General features: G+C 48.6%; 1 protein-coding gene across 4 annotated transcripts in view; it reads right to left on the bottom strand.

The window, feature by feature from the left end:
- Window positions 1–15,295, bottom strand: part of TECPR2 (tectonin beta-propeller repeat containing 2) — a 134,283-nt gene that overhangs the window by 54,342 nt on the left and 64,646 nt on the right. For all 4 annotated transcript variants that reach the window (XM_016926979.4, XM_016926982.4, XM_024348933.3 and 1 more), the window contains exons 8-12: window positions 12,846–13,178; window positions 9,766–10,742; window positions 6,764–6,947; window positions 4,368–4,541; window positions 1,132–1,312 (exon numbers count right to left, since the gene is read on the bottom strand). In XM_016926979.4, the coding sequence (XP_016782468.3) occupies window positions 1,132–1,312; window positions 4,368–4,541; window positions 6,764–6,947; window positions 9,766–10,742; window positions 12,846–13,178 (1,849 nt within the window). The remainder of the gene's footprint in view (window positions 1–1,131; window positions 1,313–4,367; window positions 4,542–6,763; window positions 6,948–9,765; window positions 10,743–12,845; window positions 13,179–15,295) is intronic.

Here is a 15,295-nt window from a genome sequence, read left to right as displayed (position 1 = left end):
GTCTGTTTTTTGAGATGGAGTCTTGCTCTGTCACCCAGGCTGGAGTGCAATGGTGCGATCTCGGCTCTCTGCAACTTCCGCCTCCCAGGTTCAAGTGATTCTCCTGCCTCAGCCTCCTGAGATGCCCGGTTAATTTTTGTATTTTTAATAGAGACGGGATTTCACTATGTTGGTCAGTCTGGTCTCGAACTCTTGACCTCATGATCCGCCTGCCTTGGCCTTCCAAAGTGTTGGGATTACAGGCGTGAGCCACCACACCTGGACCATTCTGGCTCTTAATAGATATTCACTGAAAGTTTATTGGCTTGCTAAATTCAAACCAAGAATATCCTAATCTAGTTTTTCAAAGGACTATTAATACTTCCATATTAGTAAAATGATCTGATGGCAATTCTATAACTAACATCTTGAATGGTAAAAAAAAAATAGCTTAATAAATTACAGTTCAGAGATCGGGCCAGGCATAGTGGCTCATGTCTGTAATCCCAGCACTTTGGGAGGCCAAGGCAGGAGAATTGCTTGAGCCCAAGAGTTCGAGATGAGTCTGGGCAACATGATGAAAACCCAAAACTCATCTCTACAAAAAATACAAAAATTAGCTGGGCATGGTGGCATGCACCTGTAGTCCCAGCTATTCAGGAGGCTGAGGCAGGAGGATCACCTGAGCCCGGAGGTCAAGGCTGCAGTGAGCCGTGATCGTGGCACTGCACCCCAGCCTGGGTGACAGAGTGAGAACCTGTATCAAAAAAAAAAAAAAAAAAAAGCTACAGTTCAGAGATCAACTTCGATTAGCATGAAAATAAAGAAAAATATTTGGACCTAAGCCGTCACAGACACTAAACCAGAACTACCTGACGGTGGGCAATTCTGAATAGAGACCGTCATGACAGACTCATGACGCTGTGATGCTCAGGGCTGCGCAGAGGGCGGCAGCATTTTTAAAAAGCGAGCTCTGACTCAACGTCCAGTTTGCTGGTCAGAATTAGGCAGAGATTCAAGCTTAGCCTATAGCCACGGAGGCTGCGGGTGCTGCCTCCCAGGAACGGCCTCATGGTGCCTTGTGGTGTCAAGTGGACAAGAACGAAGGGTAGGACAAGCACGACATGAAAGGAGTCTCTGGCCCGCCAGTACCTGACAATGTCACACTTCCACTGCTCGCCTTCCGGACAGAAGCTGCTCACGCCCTCCCGGTACAGGAGGGCCCTCTGCTCTGTCAGCGCCCACACCACATTGTTCTGGGCTGTGATCTGGGACAGCGGGTAGGGACAGTCCACCTTTACGGCTCTGGCACAAGGGCGATCCACGCTCAGACCTGCCAGGAAGATGGGAAGAAGCCCCAAAGACACACAGTCAGAACTCCACACCTCATTTTGACTTGGTTATTGGCTTATTTTTCCTTTTTTGGTATTTTGCTATGTTCTTTCATGATGAGTGCTTTAAAAAAAAACTTTAATTAATTAATTAATTAAAAATATAGACGGGGCCTTTCTACGTTGCCCAGGCTGATCTCAAACTCCTGGGCTCAAGAGATCCTCCCACCTCAGCCTCCCAAAGTGCTGGGATTACAGGCAGGAGCTGCCCTGTCCGGCCGCTTTTTTGTTGTCAAGTTTAATCAACATAAAGTGGTTAAATTCTGCCTAAATGTAACATCTATCTGAAAACAGTTCTAGACACTCTTTGAAAACTGAACAATTCAGAAGTATCTGGTGTCCCAATGTAGCTTAAGAAGTTCTAAGAGAAGAACACAAAAGCCAAGAGCAGGAGAGTGGCCAGATGGAGGCCCAAAGGCTGCAGGGCAGAGCAGCTCTTCCAGGCAGAGGGCTGCAGCGCTGCTGGAGTTGGCAGGGACCTGAGGCCTGCAGTCGTTCCTGCAGAGAGCTCCAGCACGGCAGCTCCTCTCTGCTCTGACTGGGTGTGAGGTTCCACTAATAAAATGAAACCCCGAATTTCCCAGATGAAATCTGAGGTCTGTCAAACTGCAAGGCAGTGGCAGGCCAAAGCTCAGGGTCCCTGGCTCCCTGTCCAGGGCTCTCCCTTTGCCTCCTTGTGTCCTGTCAATAAAGTATGTCTAAATGAGCTCAAAGGCTATTCCCAGGGGAGCAGACAGACCAACTGTCGCCTACAACCCTGTATTCTTTGACCTTAGGCCTGCAATTAGGTCTCAGTACTCAAATATGCTCCGTGACTAATCACAGACGCACCTATAGTATTGCAGTCCTTGGGTGATATTTCCTTCCACTAAACTAGGTGGGAATCACCGGCAGGACTTCTTACACGACACACTCCTGAGCAGTCTCCAGAGGGATTGGACCTAATCCAACAGGTCTGGGTGGGGCCACCTCATGTGAAATCACTGTCCTGGTGATTCCTCTGGCACTACTGGTTTAGAGGTCACTCGCTCCTCACCCCCAGGCCAGAAGCACCTCCTGTCTTCCCCATGACCAAAGCTCAAATGTCCTGGCAGCTTAGATGTGCATGTGCCTTGTCAGAGCTACTTTCATTTAAAGAAAGACACAGGAACTAGGCTGGAGAGACCTGGGCCAGCTTATGGCCTATGAAGCCAGCATGGCTGTGCACCCAGGCCAGAGGTTCTTACACAGCTAGGAGAGAGCCAGCTGTGCAAGGGCTTCAACCTGAAGACTCATCCCCAGCTGACGACTCACAGCAGAGATTAAAACATGCTCCTGAGGCCCGTGGCTCACGCCTATAATGCCAGCATTTTGGGAGGCTGAGGCGGGCAGATCACAAGGTCAGGAGTTCAAGACCAGACTGGCCAACATAGTGAAACCCTGCCTCTACTAAAAATACAAAAGTGAGCTGGACATGGTGGCATGTGCCTGTAGTCCCAGCTACTCGGGAGGCTGAGGTAGGAGAATCGCTTGAACCCAGGAAGTGGAGGTTGCAGTGAGCCGAGATCGTGCCACTACACTCCAGCTTGGGCAACAGAGCGAGATTCCGTCTCAAAACAACAACAACAACAACAACAACAACATTCTCCTGGAATCAACAACATTAAACGCCTGGAAGACTGATCTTTACATAAATCCAACGTGGCCTCTGGACAACTGACGATAACTCCTGCCCCACAGTCCTTCCAGATACTGATAAATCACATTGCTGGTGGAAGATCCTTTCCCATTCTGCTGACAGTAAACACTGACTGTCATTACAGCTTATTTTTAATAAGCAAGTCCCACTGTGCCCTTCCATCAGCTAAAAAACTTCCCTGAGGGCAGCTTCCTGTGACTTGCTGAACTGCTATTTTTGTTTTGTTTTGTTTTGTTTTGAGACGGAGTCTCGCTCTGTCACCAGGCTGGAGAGTGCAGTGGCGCGATCTCAGCTCACTGCAAGCTCTGCCTCCCAGGTTCAAGTGATTCTTGTGCCTCAGGCTCCCAAGTAGCTGGGATTACAGGAAAGCGCCACCACGCCCAGCTGATTTTTTGTATTTTTTTTTTTTTTTTTAGTAGAGACAGAGTTTCACCATGTTGGCCAGGTTGGTCTTGAACTCCTGACCTCAGGTGATCTGCTCGTCTAGGCCTCCCAAAGTGTTGGGATTACAGGCATGAGCCACCACACCTGGCCTGAACTGCTATTTAGAGCAAATTATGGCCTGGTGTGGTGGCTCACACCTGTAATCCCAGCACTTTGGGAGGCTGAGGCGGGCAGATCACTTGAGGTCAGAAGTTCAAGACCAGCCTGGCCGACATAGTGAAACTCCATCTCTACTAAAAATACAAAAAAATTAGCTGGGCGTGGTGGTGGGCACCTGTAATCCCAGCCTGTGATCAGGAAGCTGAGGCAGGAAGATCACTTGAACCCAGGAGGCAGAGGTTGCAGTCAGTCAAGATGGCACCACTGCACGCCAGCCTGGGCAAGAGAGCGAGACTCCGTCTCAAAATAAAAAAGAGCAAATTATTTCTTCTTTTTTCCTGGCCTACAGGTAAGTAAGTATATAGGAGCCGGGCTTTGATATGGCTGGAAAAAAAAATGCAGCCACTTAAACTTTAGCTTAAAGGGGGAAATGAATTTTATGTCCTTCCTCTGTATTCTTACCTCTTAAGATCTAACATTGTAGGATACGTGATATGCGGTGGTTGGCCATAGGAGAATAAGATTCTGTTTCTGTATCTCACCAAATAATCCTATTCATTTTTGCCCTAAATTTGTCCTGGGTTGAGTTTGTGTCAATGCAGGAAACTGCTAATACATGCCAAATGGCAAATACTCTCTTCCCAGAAGTGTCTTAATTCGAATGGATTTAGCCTCTTAATCATAGCGATTGTGGTAAGCATGTTACTAGCAAAGCAGGGTGCAGCAGAGGCAGTGACGGCAGAGCTGGCAGGCCCCTAAGCGCAGCCCGCGGTTACCTGTCTGCAAGTATAGGTCCCCACTGGTCCTGATGATCCAGGCCGTGTCATCGCTCAGGGCCACAAACACTGCCTGGGGCAGGGCTTCGTACCAGTGCCGCTTCCCCTTGATGGTGACTTTCCCACAAGCAAAAGCCCGGTTAGATTTCTGTTCAATCTTCCAGAGAAGGGCTCCTATGGAAATAAAAATTCTATTCACTGTCCAATAAATACTAGAATATATTTCTATACAAAAGTCTTCATGTTGGGCATTGAGGGGAGAAAGATTTCTAAAACACATCCTGTTCTGTCCCCCCAAGTGGGGAAAGAGGCCACCAGACCCAGGTTTGGGCCCTTGGCCACCACCCAGTGGCTATGCAGCTTGAGGCTCCATGTCACCGCCCGTCTCCAAGCTTCACTTTCCTCCTGGGCAGTGGGGATCATCTCCACCTTACAGGGCTGCTCTAAAGACTGCAGACGGAAGCAGATCAACCACATGGCCACAGAGCTGGGCACATGACAGGCGCTCCTCACACGGGAGGAGAAACACTGATGACATTATTAGGTTTGATAAGTCTCCAAATAAACATCCTAAGCACAACTAGTGCCCTAGGAGAGGCTGAAAAAGTCCTTTAGGGATTCAAAGAGAAGGATCAGTTCTGGATGAGCTGAATGGAAAAGGTGCACAGAAGGAACACACTTGCACTGAGTTGGCCTGTTTTCACTGTGAAGGGGACTTTGATGAAGAGATGGAGGAGGAGAGAGGAGAGGGAAGGCAGGATAGCGCTGCAGCTGGAGGCCTGGAGCAGGCCGACGCAGGCAAGGCGAGGGGCCACCAGTGATCACCGAGTGTCAGCTGGGCTGGACTAGAGTGCCTGTTGGGCATCTCTGCCTGTGGTGCCCCCGGCACAAGGGCTCTGCTGCCCACCAAGGACATGGGACTGGGCCCTGAAGGACACCTCAACTGAGCAGGTGAATCTCATGGAGATACAGAGTTCCCACTAGCACAGTGAGGGACCAAGGGGCCTGGGAATACAAGTAACTAATATAATCAGGAATAGAACCGAAGTTCTAAAAGGCTAAGGAGACAAACCTGAAGGTAAATGACACCAACGAGAAATGAATTAAAACACACAACTGTGTAATGACAGCTTGTGGAGTGGGTTGTTAGCCAGTCTCTAAAGAAAAATATTTTTCAAACAAACAGTGAAAGCAAGCAAGAAAAACAACGCTGAACAAACTAATATTTTAAACAGTGACAGAGACCAGGGAGAATTAAGGGAAATTCATCCCGAAACACAGTGAAGTTACAGAGAACAGACAGGTCCCAAGCCACAGACTCAGCTTCGGCTTCGTCTGACTTCTATTCCAATGTCCTGACAGTAAACCAGGCTGCTTCAAGGCAAAAGTGTCCCCACTGGCGTAGGTGCCGACGTGGCCAACACAACCTTAAGAAAATACAAGCAAAGCCGGGCGTAGTGGCTCGCACCTGTAATCCCAGCATTTTGGGAGGCCGAGGTGGGCGGATCATGAGGTCAGGAGATCAAGACCATCCTGGCTACCACAGTGAAACCCCGTGTCCATTAAAAAAATACAAAAAAATTAGCTGGGCGTGGTGGCGGGTGCCTGTAGTCCCAGCTACTGGGGAGGCTGAGGCAGGAGAATGGTGTGAACCCGAGAGGTGGAGCTCGCAGTGAGCTGAGATTGTACCACTGCACTCCAGCCTGGGCAACACGGCAAGACTCTGTCTCAAAAAAAAAAAAAAAAAAAAAAAAAGAAAGAAAGAAAAAGCAAGCAAATGATTCCATGCAGATATGGGAGGTCTTCCAGCTCAGGAGAACATCGTTCAGGAAACACCAGCTCCAGTTCACTAACAATGGCCTAACAGCAGCATGAAAGAATGAATGGACTTTCCTTTTAGAGTCAGGGAGTAGACTGTTCACCCATAGCAGAGAGCTCATTAAAACAGAATTCCTAAAGAGGAAGCCAAATAATTGGAATATATCCAACATATCCATAGGCCCGTCTTCGTTAGTTCGGTTGCTTTAAAGCAACAATGAGAAAGAGAAACACGTATTATTTTTATGAAGAGTTAGTATATTAATATCCCTAAAAAAGTCCCTCAATTTTCAAACTTTTTGTCTAGCTTACAAAAATACGATCAGAGCTTACCATTGCAATTAATAAAGAAAACAAAAACTCAAACTGAACACCCATTTACACTATGAATTGACATCCAATGAAGCAATTCACGTTCTTTGGAGACAACCCCTCAAACGTTCCGGAAGAGGCAAACCTGGTGAACGCACGGCAGCGTGAGCCCAGAGCTGCTGCAAGGGAGCCCTGGACTAAGATGTCTGCACCCCGGGGGCGGGGAGCAGGAGCGGCGAGCGGGAGCAGGGAGCGGGGAGGCGAACCTGAGGGCGAGACTGCCACCTGCTGGACAGCATCTTCAAACTTCTGCCAGCGCAGCCCGGCGCCCGGCAACGCGCTGCAGAACAGGCCGCCTTTGTAGTCCAGGCACCAGATATACTTCTCGGAGACCACCAAGCTGAGGATGCCATAGCCGGGACCCGAGTAGCCCATCCAGCTTTCTGCAAACTAACAAGGGAAGAGCCAGTGAGTTCTGTGGCAGAGGACACAGCCACATTTGGCTTACTGTCCTCAGTAAGAAAGGTGAGAGGATATCATTAACACGAGACGGTAGAAGGGGTCAGCAAGACGCCAAGTCAACCCTTCTCCCAACCCCTGCTATCTGTGGACACCCCTCTACTACAAACGTTCTGAGACGTGTGCTGCTGTCTCCCTACAAAGACTCCCTGGAGTCCCTGGATGACATTTTCTCCTGTTCTAACACCTTTGCAAATGTAACGCTTAGAGCATCACATCACATTACGAAGGAGCTGCTATTATTCTGCAGGCATACCTCACCTTACACAAAGAGCCAGGTTCTTCAACATTTGGATGCAAGTCAATTTTTTGTAGTCTAATCATTACAGAGGCACTGGATATATGGCACTACCACTGTCTTTCTTTTTTCCACCATATTTTCTGTTTTTTTTTTTTTTTCCTTTTTGAGACAGAGACTCGCTCTGTCGCCCAGGCTGGAGTACAGGGGCACAATCTCGGCTCACTGCAACCTCGGCCTCCTGGGTTCAAGCAATTCGCAATTCTCCTGCCTCAGGCTCCTGAGTACTTGGGATTACAGGCATCTGCCACCACACCCGGCTATTTTTTGTATTTTTAGTAGAGACGGGGTTTCGCCATGTTGGCCAGGCTGGTCTCGAACTCCTGACCTCAGGTGATTCGCCCACCTTGGCCTCCCAAAGTGCTGGGATTACAGGCGTGAGCCACTGTGCCCGACCTTGCTAGAATTCTTTTAAAAATCAAAGCTAAATAAAGTCTTTGTACTTTAACACTTTTCAATAAATGCAAAGAAGATAAATGTATTTGTACAGATGCCCACATAGAAGTTAACTACTTCAAAGAAAATGGTGCCCAACTCTTCTCAATCCAGCCCTGCTCACCATGGCAAGTCTTACTTCCACACCGAACCTCCAAATAAAAACACACCATAAAATTTCTTGGCTTCCCAGCTACCTGGAGTGGGATGAGGAAGGGAGGAAGTTAGAGAGTCGGGGGCTCAAAGGGCCAGGATCCCTGTCACCTAAGTGAGGGCTTTCCTAAATTTCTGGCCTAGAATTCCAATACCCCACCCCACCGACAGTCTGCCTGGCTAACGCCCAGACATTAGGGGGCCATGCTGCTTGCGCTTCCTGCAGCCCTGTACTTTGCTCAGTACCCTCACCTGAGTCCCACTCAACTGCGAGGATGTGAACATATACCTGGCTCCCCCTCAAGACTCTGAGGCTCAGGAAGATGGAATCCACAACTAGCTGCCATCTGCACTGTGGTCCCCAGCATAATCACAGAGGCTGACAGTCAAGGCCACTCAAGAACCACTGGGTTGAAAAGATAAATGCCGGATGACTGAATAAAAGGCCACCCTTGGCCAGGCACAGCAGCTCACACCTGTAATCCCAGCACTTTGGGAAGCCGAGGCAGGCAGATTGCTTGAGCTCAGGAGTTCGAGACCAGCTTGGGCAATATGGCAAAACCCCTTCTCTACAAAAAATACAAAAATTAGCTGGGCATGGTGGCACATGCCTGTAGTCCCAGTGACTCAGGAAGCTGAGGCAGGTGGATCACTTGAGCTTGGGGAGGTCGAGGCAGCAATGAGCCATGATTGCGCCACTGCGCTCCATCCTGGGTGACAGAGTGAGACCCTGTCTCAAAAAAAAAAAAAAAAAAAAGAAAGAAAGAAGAAAAAAAAGCCAGACTTATGGCGTTTTGTCTCAAAACAAGTAAGCAGCATGTTTCACTTCTGAGGCATGACAGCACAGAGGGTGAGTGAGGGGGTCCTGGGGCCCGCCCTTCATTTGCTATGTGACCTTGTGCAAGCTGTCTAGCTGTTCTGTGCTTCCACTTTCTCCTCTGTAAAATGGGGGCAAGGAGAGTGCCTATTTTATAGTTCGTGTTTAGAGAAGTAAAAGAGTTAAACCTGTAAAGTGCTTCGTGGGATACCTGCACATGGTGAGCACTGACAAAGCGTCACACTGCTAGCACTGACAGAAGCCAGTGTAGACTGTGGAAAGCACACGTGGCTGTAAGTGCGCAGCCATAATTCATACCTCACATCGACAGTAGTAGGAGATAGGGCAAGACACAGTTTTGAAACAAATATATCTAGTAATAATTACTTGCTAAGGGAAGTAGGCACTTTTAAAAAAATCACTTTTAATATAAAATGCTCAAGGACAGTTAAAAGTCATCTCCTAGTTACATGTGCTGGGTGGACCTACAAAGACTGGTTACTCCAAACTGGTTCCTGTACAGCTCACAGGGGAGCCTTGGAGCCACTGTTCGGAGGTTGAGGAGACAGCAGTTCTGGAAATGGCCTTGTGCTCTTGCAGATGGTTCCCTGGAGGGGTGTGAGGAGAAGGACAGGAGACTCCCTGCCTCCAAACTGCTCAGAGCTTTCTCTACTCCACAGGTGGACAGTCCTCTGCCCACTGGTTTTCTGAGATGGCCCCAGGCCAATTCAGCCCTGCCCTACGATGGCTAACAGTAAGTGCCTACACCAGCCTGCACTTGTGGGGTCAGAGGAAACAGCAAGACGCTACCTTGGTTGGGGAGGCAGGTTACTGAGCAGGGTAGAACAGGTCAGAAGTAGTTCAAGCCATTCATAGTCCCTGTGCTGGAAATCCCCTGAAACCCAGACTTGAAAACAGAGTTGGCCTACGGATTTTGCAGTAGGAATAGAATTTCTTTCCATGAGAAGGAAAATAATCAGTCTTGACAATTATTACCCTTAAGAAAGAAGCCTCAGCTACTTTTCCCACCACCCGAACCCACATACCTGATCTGGCTTGAGCAGCCCGGCGTCCTCTGCACCCAGCTGGCTCAGGTCCTGCTGGGAGCAACTAGGTCCGAGCTCTGTCACACTCGTCTCTGAGGATGAAGAAGGAAGCCCGTGGGCATAGATGTCCTCCTCATCACTGGACGTCAATGTCTGATCCCGTGGAGGCTGCTCAGGCCAGGGCTTGTGAGTGCTGGCTGCCAAGGCAGAGACCAGAGTCAGCTGTCCTCCCACACTCCCCAAGACACGTTCAGAAATGGGTATTTCTTTCTGACCTGTGTCATCATCAGTGACAGCATGCCAGAGATTTGTGCTGAGGTGGCCAGAGGCCTCCATGCTGGTTAGGACGTCCTGCTCTTGGCTGGGCTCCACGGGGCTGCCTTCATCAGCTCTGGTCCCAGGCAGCCACTGTTCAGCACTTGGGGCCCAGCTGAGGCTGGAAGGCACAGTGAGTGAGTTCAGCAGGGGGACTTCACAAAAAGTGCTTTGGGGGCCAATGGGTTGGACGTCTTCCCCATCATGCGCCCCAGGAGAGCTGTCCTGTTCTTGGAAGGGTAACTGTGTGCTATTTGGTCCATCGTCTGCAGGACACGGCTCATCTTCGAGTCCTGTGACATCACTGCCTCCCACATCTTCCCTCGCTCCATTGAGCAGCTCCCGCCCATGTGCATGGTGACAGTGTGGCATTTCAGTTCTAATGTCATCTTCCTCAGCCAGAGAATCAGGCACTGATCCTGACACCTCCAGGACATTAAACGTTTCTGGGTCAGTATTTTCCTGCGGGACACCGTTCACTTCACCATTGAAGCCGCTTTCCTGGTCTGGAGACTCTGCACTTAACTGATCCACGCTACTGCCCAGGACACTTGAGGTCATCGACAGCAAGTCTGTGTTCAAGGACTGGGGACTGCCCCCAGGAAATTCGGAGCAGGGTGTTGATTCCAGGGAGCTGTGACAGGTGCTTCTGCTTCCACCTTCTAATTCAGAATAAGAACATTCAAAATAAGGCACGGTTCTATATGATTAGTAAGAGACTAACTTGCACACATATTTTTGGCTCAAGAAAAAAATATTTTAAATAAAGGATATTTGGTGAATGAAGAATAAACCTCTTAAGTACAAATAATCCCAAAAAAGAGATGCTTTCTATGCATGCAAGTACTGAACAAATCCATGGGTTTGAGGGCAGCTAAGAAAAACCAGGGGACAAACTGAGATGTTCACCTGGGTCACAAACCAATTCCTTATAGTTATTAAAATGCTTAGAAATCTAATAACATTTCCTTCAGTGTTGCAGTCATCTTAGCTAGAGAGGATTAACAGGAACCAAGGAGTAAAAGGTTTGAAAAATTCAGTGTTACACAGCCATAACAAAGAATGAAATCCGGGCTGTGCACGGTGGTTCACACTCATAAGCCATCCTAGCACTTTGGGAGGCCGAGGCGGGTGGGCCACCTTAGGTCAGGAGTTCAAGACCAGCCTGTCCAACATGGTAAACCCCTGCCTCTACTAAAAATACAAAAACTTAGCTGGGCGTGGTAGTGGGCACCTGTAATCCCAGCTACTCGGGAGGCTGAGGCAGGAGAATTGCTTGAACTTGGGAGGCGGAGGTTGCAGTGAGCCAAGATCGCACCATTGCACTCTAGCCTGGGTGACAACAGTGAAACTCTGTCTCCAATAAATAAATAAATAAAAATAAAGAATGAAATCTTGTCCTTTACAGCAACATGGATGGAACCGCTGGCCGTAATCCTAAGCAAATTAATGCAGCAGGAACAGAAAACCAACAGCATGTTCTGACTTGTAAGTGGGAGCCAAACACTGAGCACGCATGGACATAAACATGGGAAGGACAGACACTGTGGACCTCCAGAGCGGGAGAGGAGGCGGCATGGGTCAAAAACCACCTACTGCATACTGTGCTCACTACCTGGGTGCTGTATACCCATGTAACAAACCTGCGCATGGACCCCCTGTATTTAAAATAAAAGTTGAAAAAAAAAAAAGAAAAAAATTCAATGTTAAATCCCATATTTGGTAGCATATTCAACACTAAACATAAAATGTCCCAAGTATTTACCAGCATAGATCTTCTGGTTTCCACGACTTTCCACCCAGGCTCACAGAATCTCTGGTTTAATCAATGGTATACATGGATAAACCAACACTTTTTTTTTTTTTTTTTTTTGAGACGGAGTCTTGCTTTGTTGCGAGGCTGGAGTGCAGTGGCGTGACCTCGGCTCACTGCATCCTCTGCCTCCCGGGTTCAAGTGATTCTCCTGCCTCAGCCTCCCGAGTGACTGAGATTACAGGCACATGCCACCAAGCCCAGCTAATTTATGTGTTTTTAGTAGAGACGGGGTTTCACCATGTTGGCCAGGATGGTCTCAATCTCTTGACCTCGTGATCCGCCTGCCTCGGCCTCCCAAAGTGTTGGGATTACAGGCATGAGCCACTGCGCCCGGCCCCGACATTTTAAATACTGAAAACTATGCCAGGCGCGGTGGCTCACGCTGTAACCCAGCACTTTGGGAGGCCGAGGCGGGCAGATCACCTGAGTTTGGGAGTTCGAGACCAGCCTGACCAACATGGAGAAACCCTGTATCTACTAAAAATACAAAATTTGCTGGGCATGCATACTCGGGAGGCTGAGGCAGGAGAATCGCTTGAACTCAGGAAGCGAGGTTGCAGTGAGCCGAGATCGTCCCATTGCACTCCAGCCTGGGCGACGAGCGAAACTCTGTCGCAAAAAATAAATAAATAATATAAATACATAAATAAATATTGAAAAGTACAAAACTGAGACCCTTTAAGCAGGGTGGTGAGTACACACAGGTGTTCTGTCATCATTTAGACCTTACAGTGTGTGTGTGTGTGTGTGTGTGTGTGTGTGTGTGTGTGTGTGTGTGTATTTTCCATTAATGTGAAGTATTTTGCAGTAAAACTCCTTTGGGGAAGAAATGTATGTGTTCTCTGCTTTTGGATGTATGGAGCACTGCTCACTCAGTGAGCAGCAGCACTCCCAGAGAATCTGGAAAGACTGCAACCCCAGATGGGTGTGTGCCAGCTACAGAGGGTACCTGTCTTCTTCTTCTTCTTCTTCCTTTTCACTTTGATAGGCTTCACGACAAGCTCCTGGTCAAAGTCCTCTGAGCTGATGGCGTTGAATCTCTGTGACGGGGGCTGGCTGCCCTTGCCCAGCTCAGGGGTGGCCTGGAGCCCAGGGGGCAGGAGCCCGGAGCCGCTGTCGGTGGAGTTGAGCGAGCTGCTCCTGCTCCTTGGCTCGCTGGCCACGGAGCTGGCCATGGAAGAGCCTCTGAGCCTCGTCTCAGAAACTGTGGCCCCTGGCAGCTTCTCCGCTTGCTGCACGTGGACACGCTCTGAGCATCCAGACATCTCCAGACCATCTCTCACTAAGAAAGAAGAGTCTGGTTTTACCACTGGTGATCCAAGAGAGAGCTGATGTGCACTTATCCACGTTTGCTAGCCCTAAATACCAGTTGTCACAGAGGCACTAGCCAGCTAAAGAACTGAATGATTCTAAATTCATAGAAACCAGCAAAACTAGGATGGGCGCGGTGACTCACACCTGTAATCCCAGCACTTTGGGAGGCCGAGGCGGGCGGATCACAAGGTCAGGAGATCAAGACCATCCTGGCTAACACAGTGAAACCCCGTCTCTACTAAAAATACAAAAAATTAGCCGGGCATGGTGGCGGGCGCCGGGGGTCCCAGCTACTCGGGAGGCTGAGGCAGGAGAATGGCGTGAACCTGGGAGGCAAAGCTTGCAGTGAGCCGAGATTGCGTCACTGCACTCCAGCCTGGGCGACACAGCAAGACTCCGTCTCAAAAAAAAAAAAAAAAAAAGAAAAATCCACCAAAACTAAAAGAATCACACAAAAGAGTCTAAGAAATAGTTTTTGTTCTTCAAGAAGCTCATATATTAAAATCAGTAAAATAATTTGCCATAGCTGTCTTTTTATATTTATTTATTTATTTATTTTTGAGATGGAGTCTCAAAATTTAATAGGGTGTGGTGGTGCACGCCCATAGTCCCAGCTACTTGGGAGGCTGAGGTGGGAGAATCATTTGAGCCTGGGAGGTGGAGGTTGCAGTGAGCTGAGATCATGCCACTGCACTCCAGCCTGCATGACAGAGTGAAACCTGTCTCAAAAAAAAAAAAAAAAAAAGTAAAAAAATACTAAGAATACAGCATTTCTCGCTTCAATTTACAAATTATTTACAAATGAGAGATGCCTGTGTATAACAAAACAGCTTAGTTATACTTCATACTAAGACTCTGCCTTGAATATACTTTAAGATTACTCAAAGGGCATTTGAAAAATACATGTATACCTGTAATTAAGTTTCCTGGAAGAGGGAAAGGTAATTTTCCATTAGAACAAACTCAAGACAGAGAAGTCCATTACCACACAGCATCAAGGCCAGTAGACCGCAGAGTGAGAGCAGGCATGTGAGTCCCTGTCTCCTGTCCCCAAGCCCAAGGGCCAGTGAGCTTCCCACTGCAGTGGACTCATCTTTCCTGCAACACGACACCACAGGGCACCAGGCCAGAGCAGTTCCGGCTACAGTACCCTCAACACAAGACCACAGCCCACTTTGATCCATTCGCCATCCTCTCTTTATCGAGGATCCTCCGTGTGCCAGACACAGGGCTAGCTGCTGGGACACGGCAGTCCATAAGACACAGGAATTCCTGCCCTTGAAGCACCCACATTCTATTGAGGGCATGTGTTCGGGGCAGACTGCAGGCAATGAAGTGTACACTGGAGACTGGAGGGGAGGACTCTGCTGTGAAGCGACTTGCTGAAGATTACATAAGTTAATGGCAGATCTTGCCTAGAGCTCCCTGTCCAATAGGCAGCCACCAGCTACTTGTAAGTACTGAAATTCAAATTGATCAAAATTGAACAAAATTTAGGCTGGGCGCAGTGGCTCATGCCTGTAATCCCATCATTTTGGGAGGCTAAGGTGGGAGGACTGCCTGAGCTCAGGAGTTCAAGACCAGCCTGGGCAACATGGTGCATGGTGAAACCCCCTTTCTACTAAAATACAAAATATTAGCCTGGTGTGGTGGTGCACACCTGTAATCCTGGCTATTCGGGAGGCTAAGGCAGGAGAATCATTTGAACCCAGGAGGTGGAGGTTGCAGTGACCAGAGACTGCCCCACTGCACTCTAGCCTGGGATACAGAGCAAGACTCTGTCTCAAAAAAAAAATAAAAATTAAAATTAAAATTAAACAAAATGTAAAATTCATCTCTCAGCTGCACTTGCTATATTGCAAGTACTCAGCAGCCACACATGGACAGGGACTGCCTACCAGACAGGGCAGATGGGAGCATCTTCATCACTGCAGAAAGCTCTCTGGGCAGCAGAGGTCCAGAGCTTAGCCTGGTGGCTCCAAGTCACCACCCTTCCTGAAAGCCATGCTGCCCCTTTGATGACACTGTCTGAGGGGCCCCCAGCTCATAAACTCAAGAGTCAGAGCTTATTCACTTCTTATACAA

This window comes from Pan troglodytes, chromosome 15 (genome assembly GCF_028858775.2).
Source record: "Pan troglodytes isolate AG18354 chromosome 15, NHGRI_mPanTro3-v2.0_pri, whole genome shotgun sequence".
Lineage (NCBI taxonomy): Eukaryota > Metazoa > Chordata > Mammalia > Primates > Hominidae > Pan > Pan troglodytes.
This window is presented reverse-complemented; position numbering and strand designations above follow the sequence as displayed.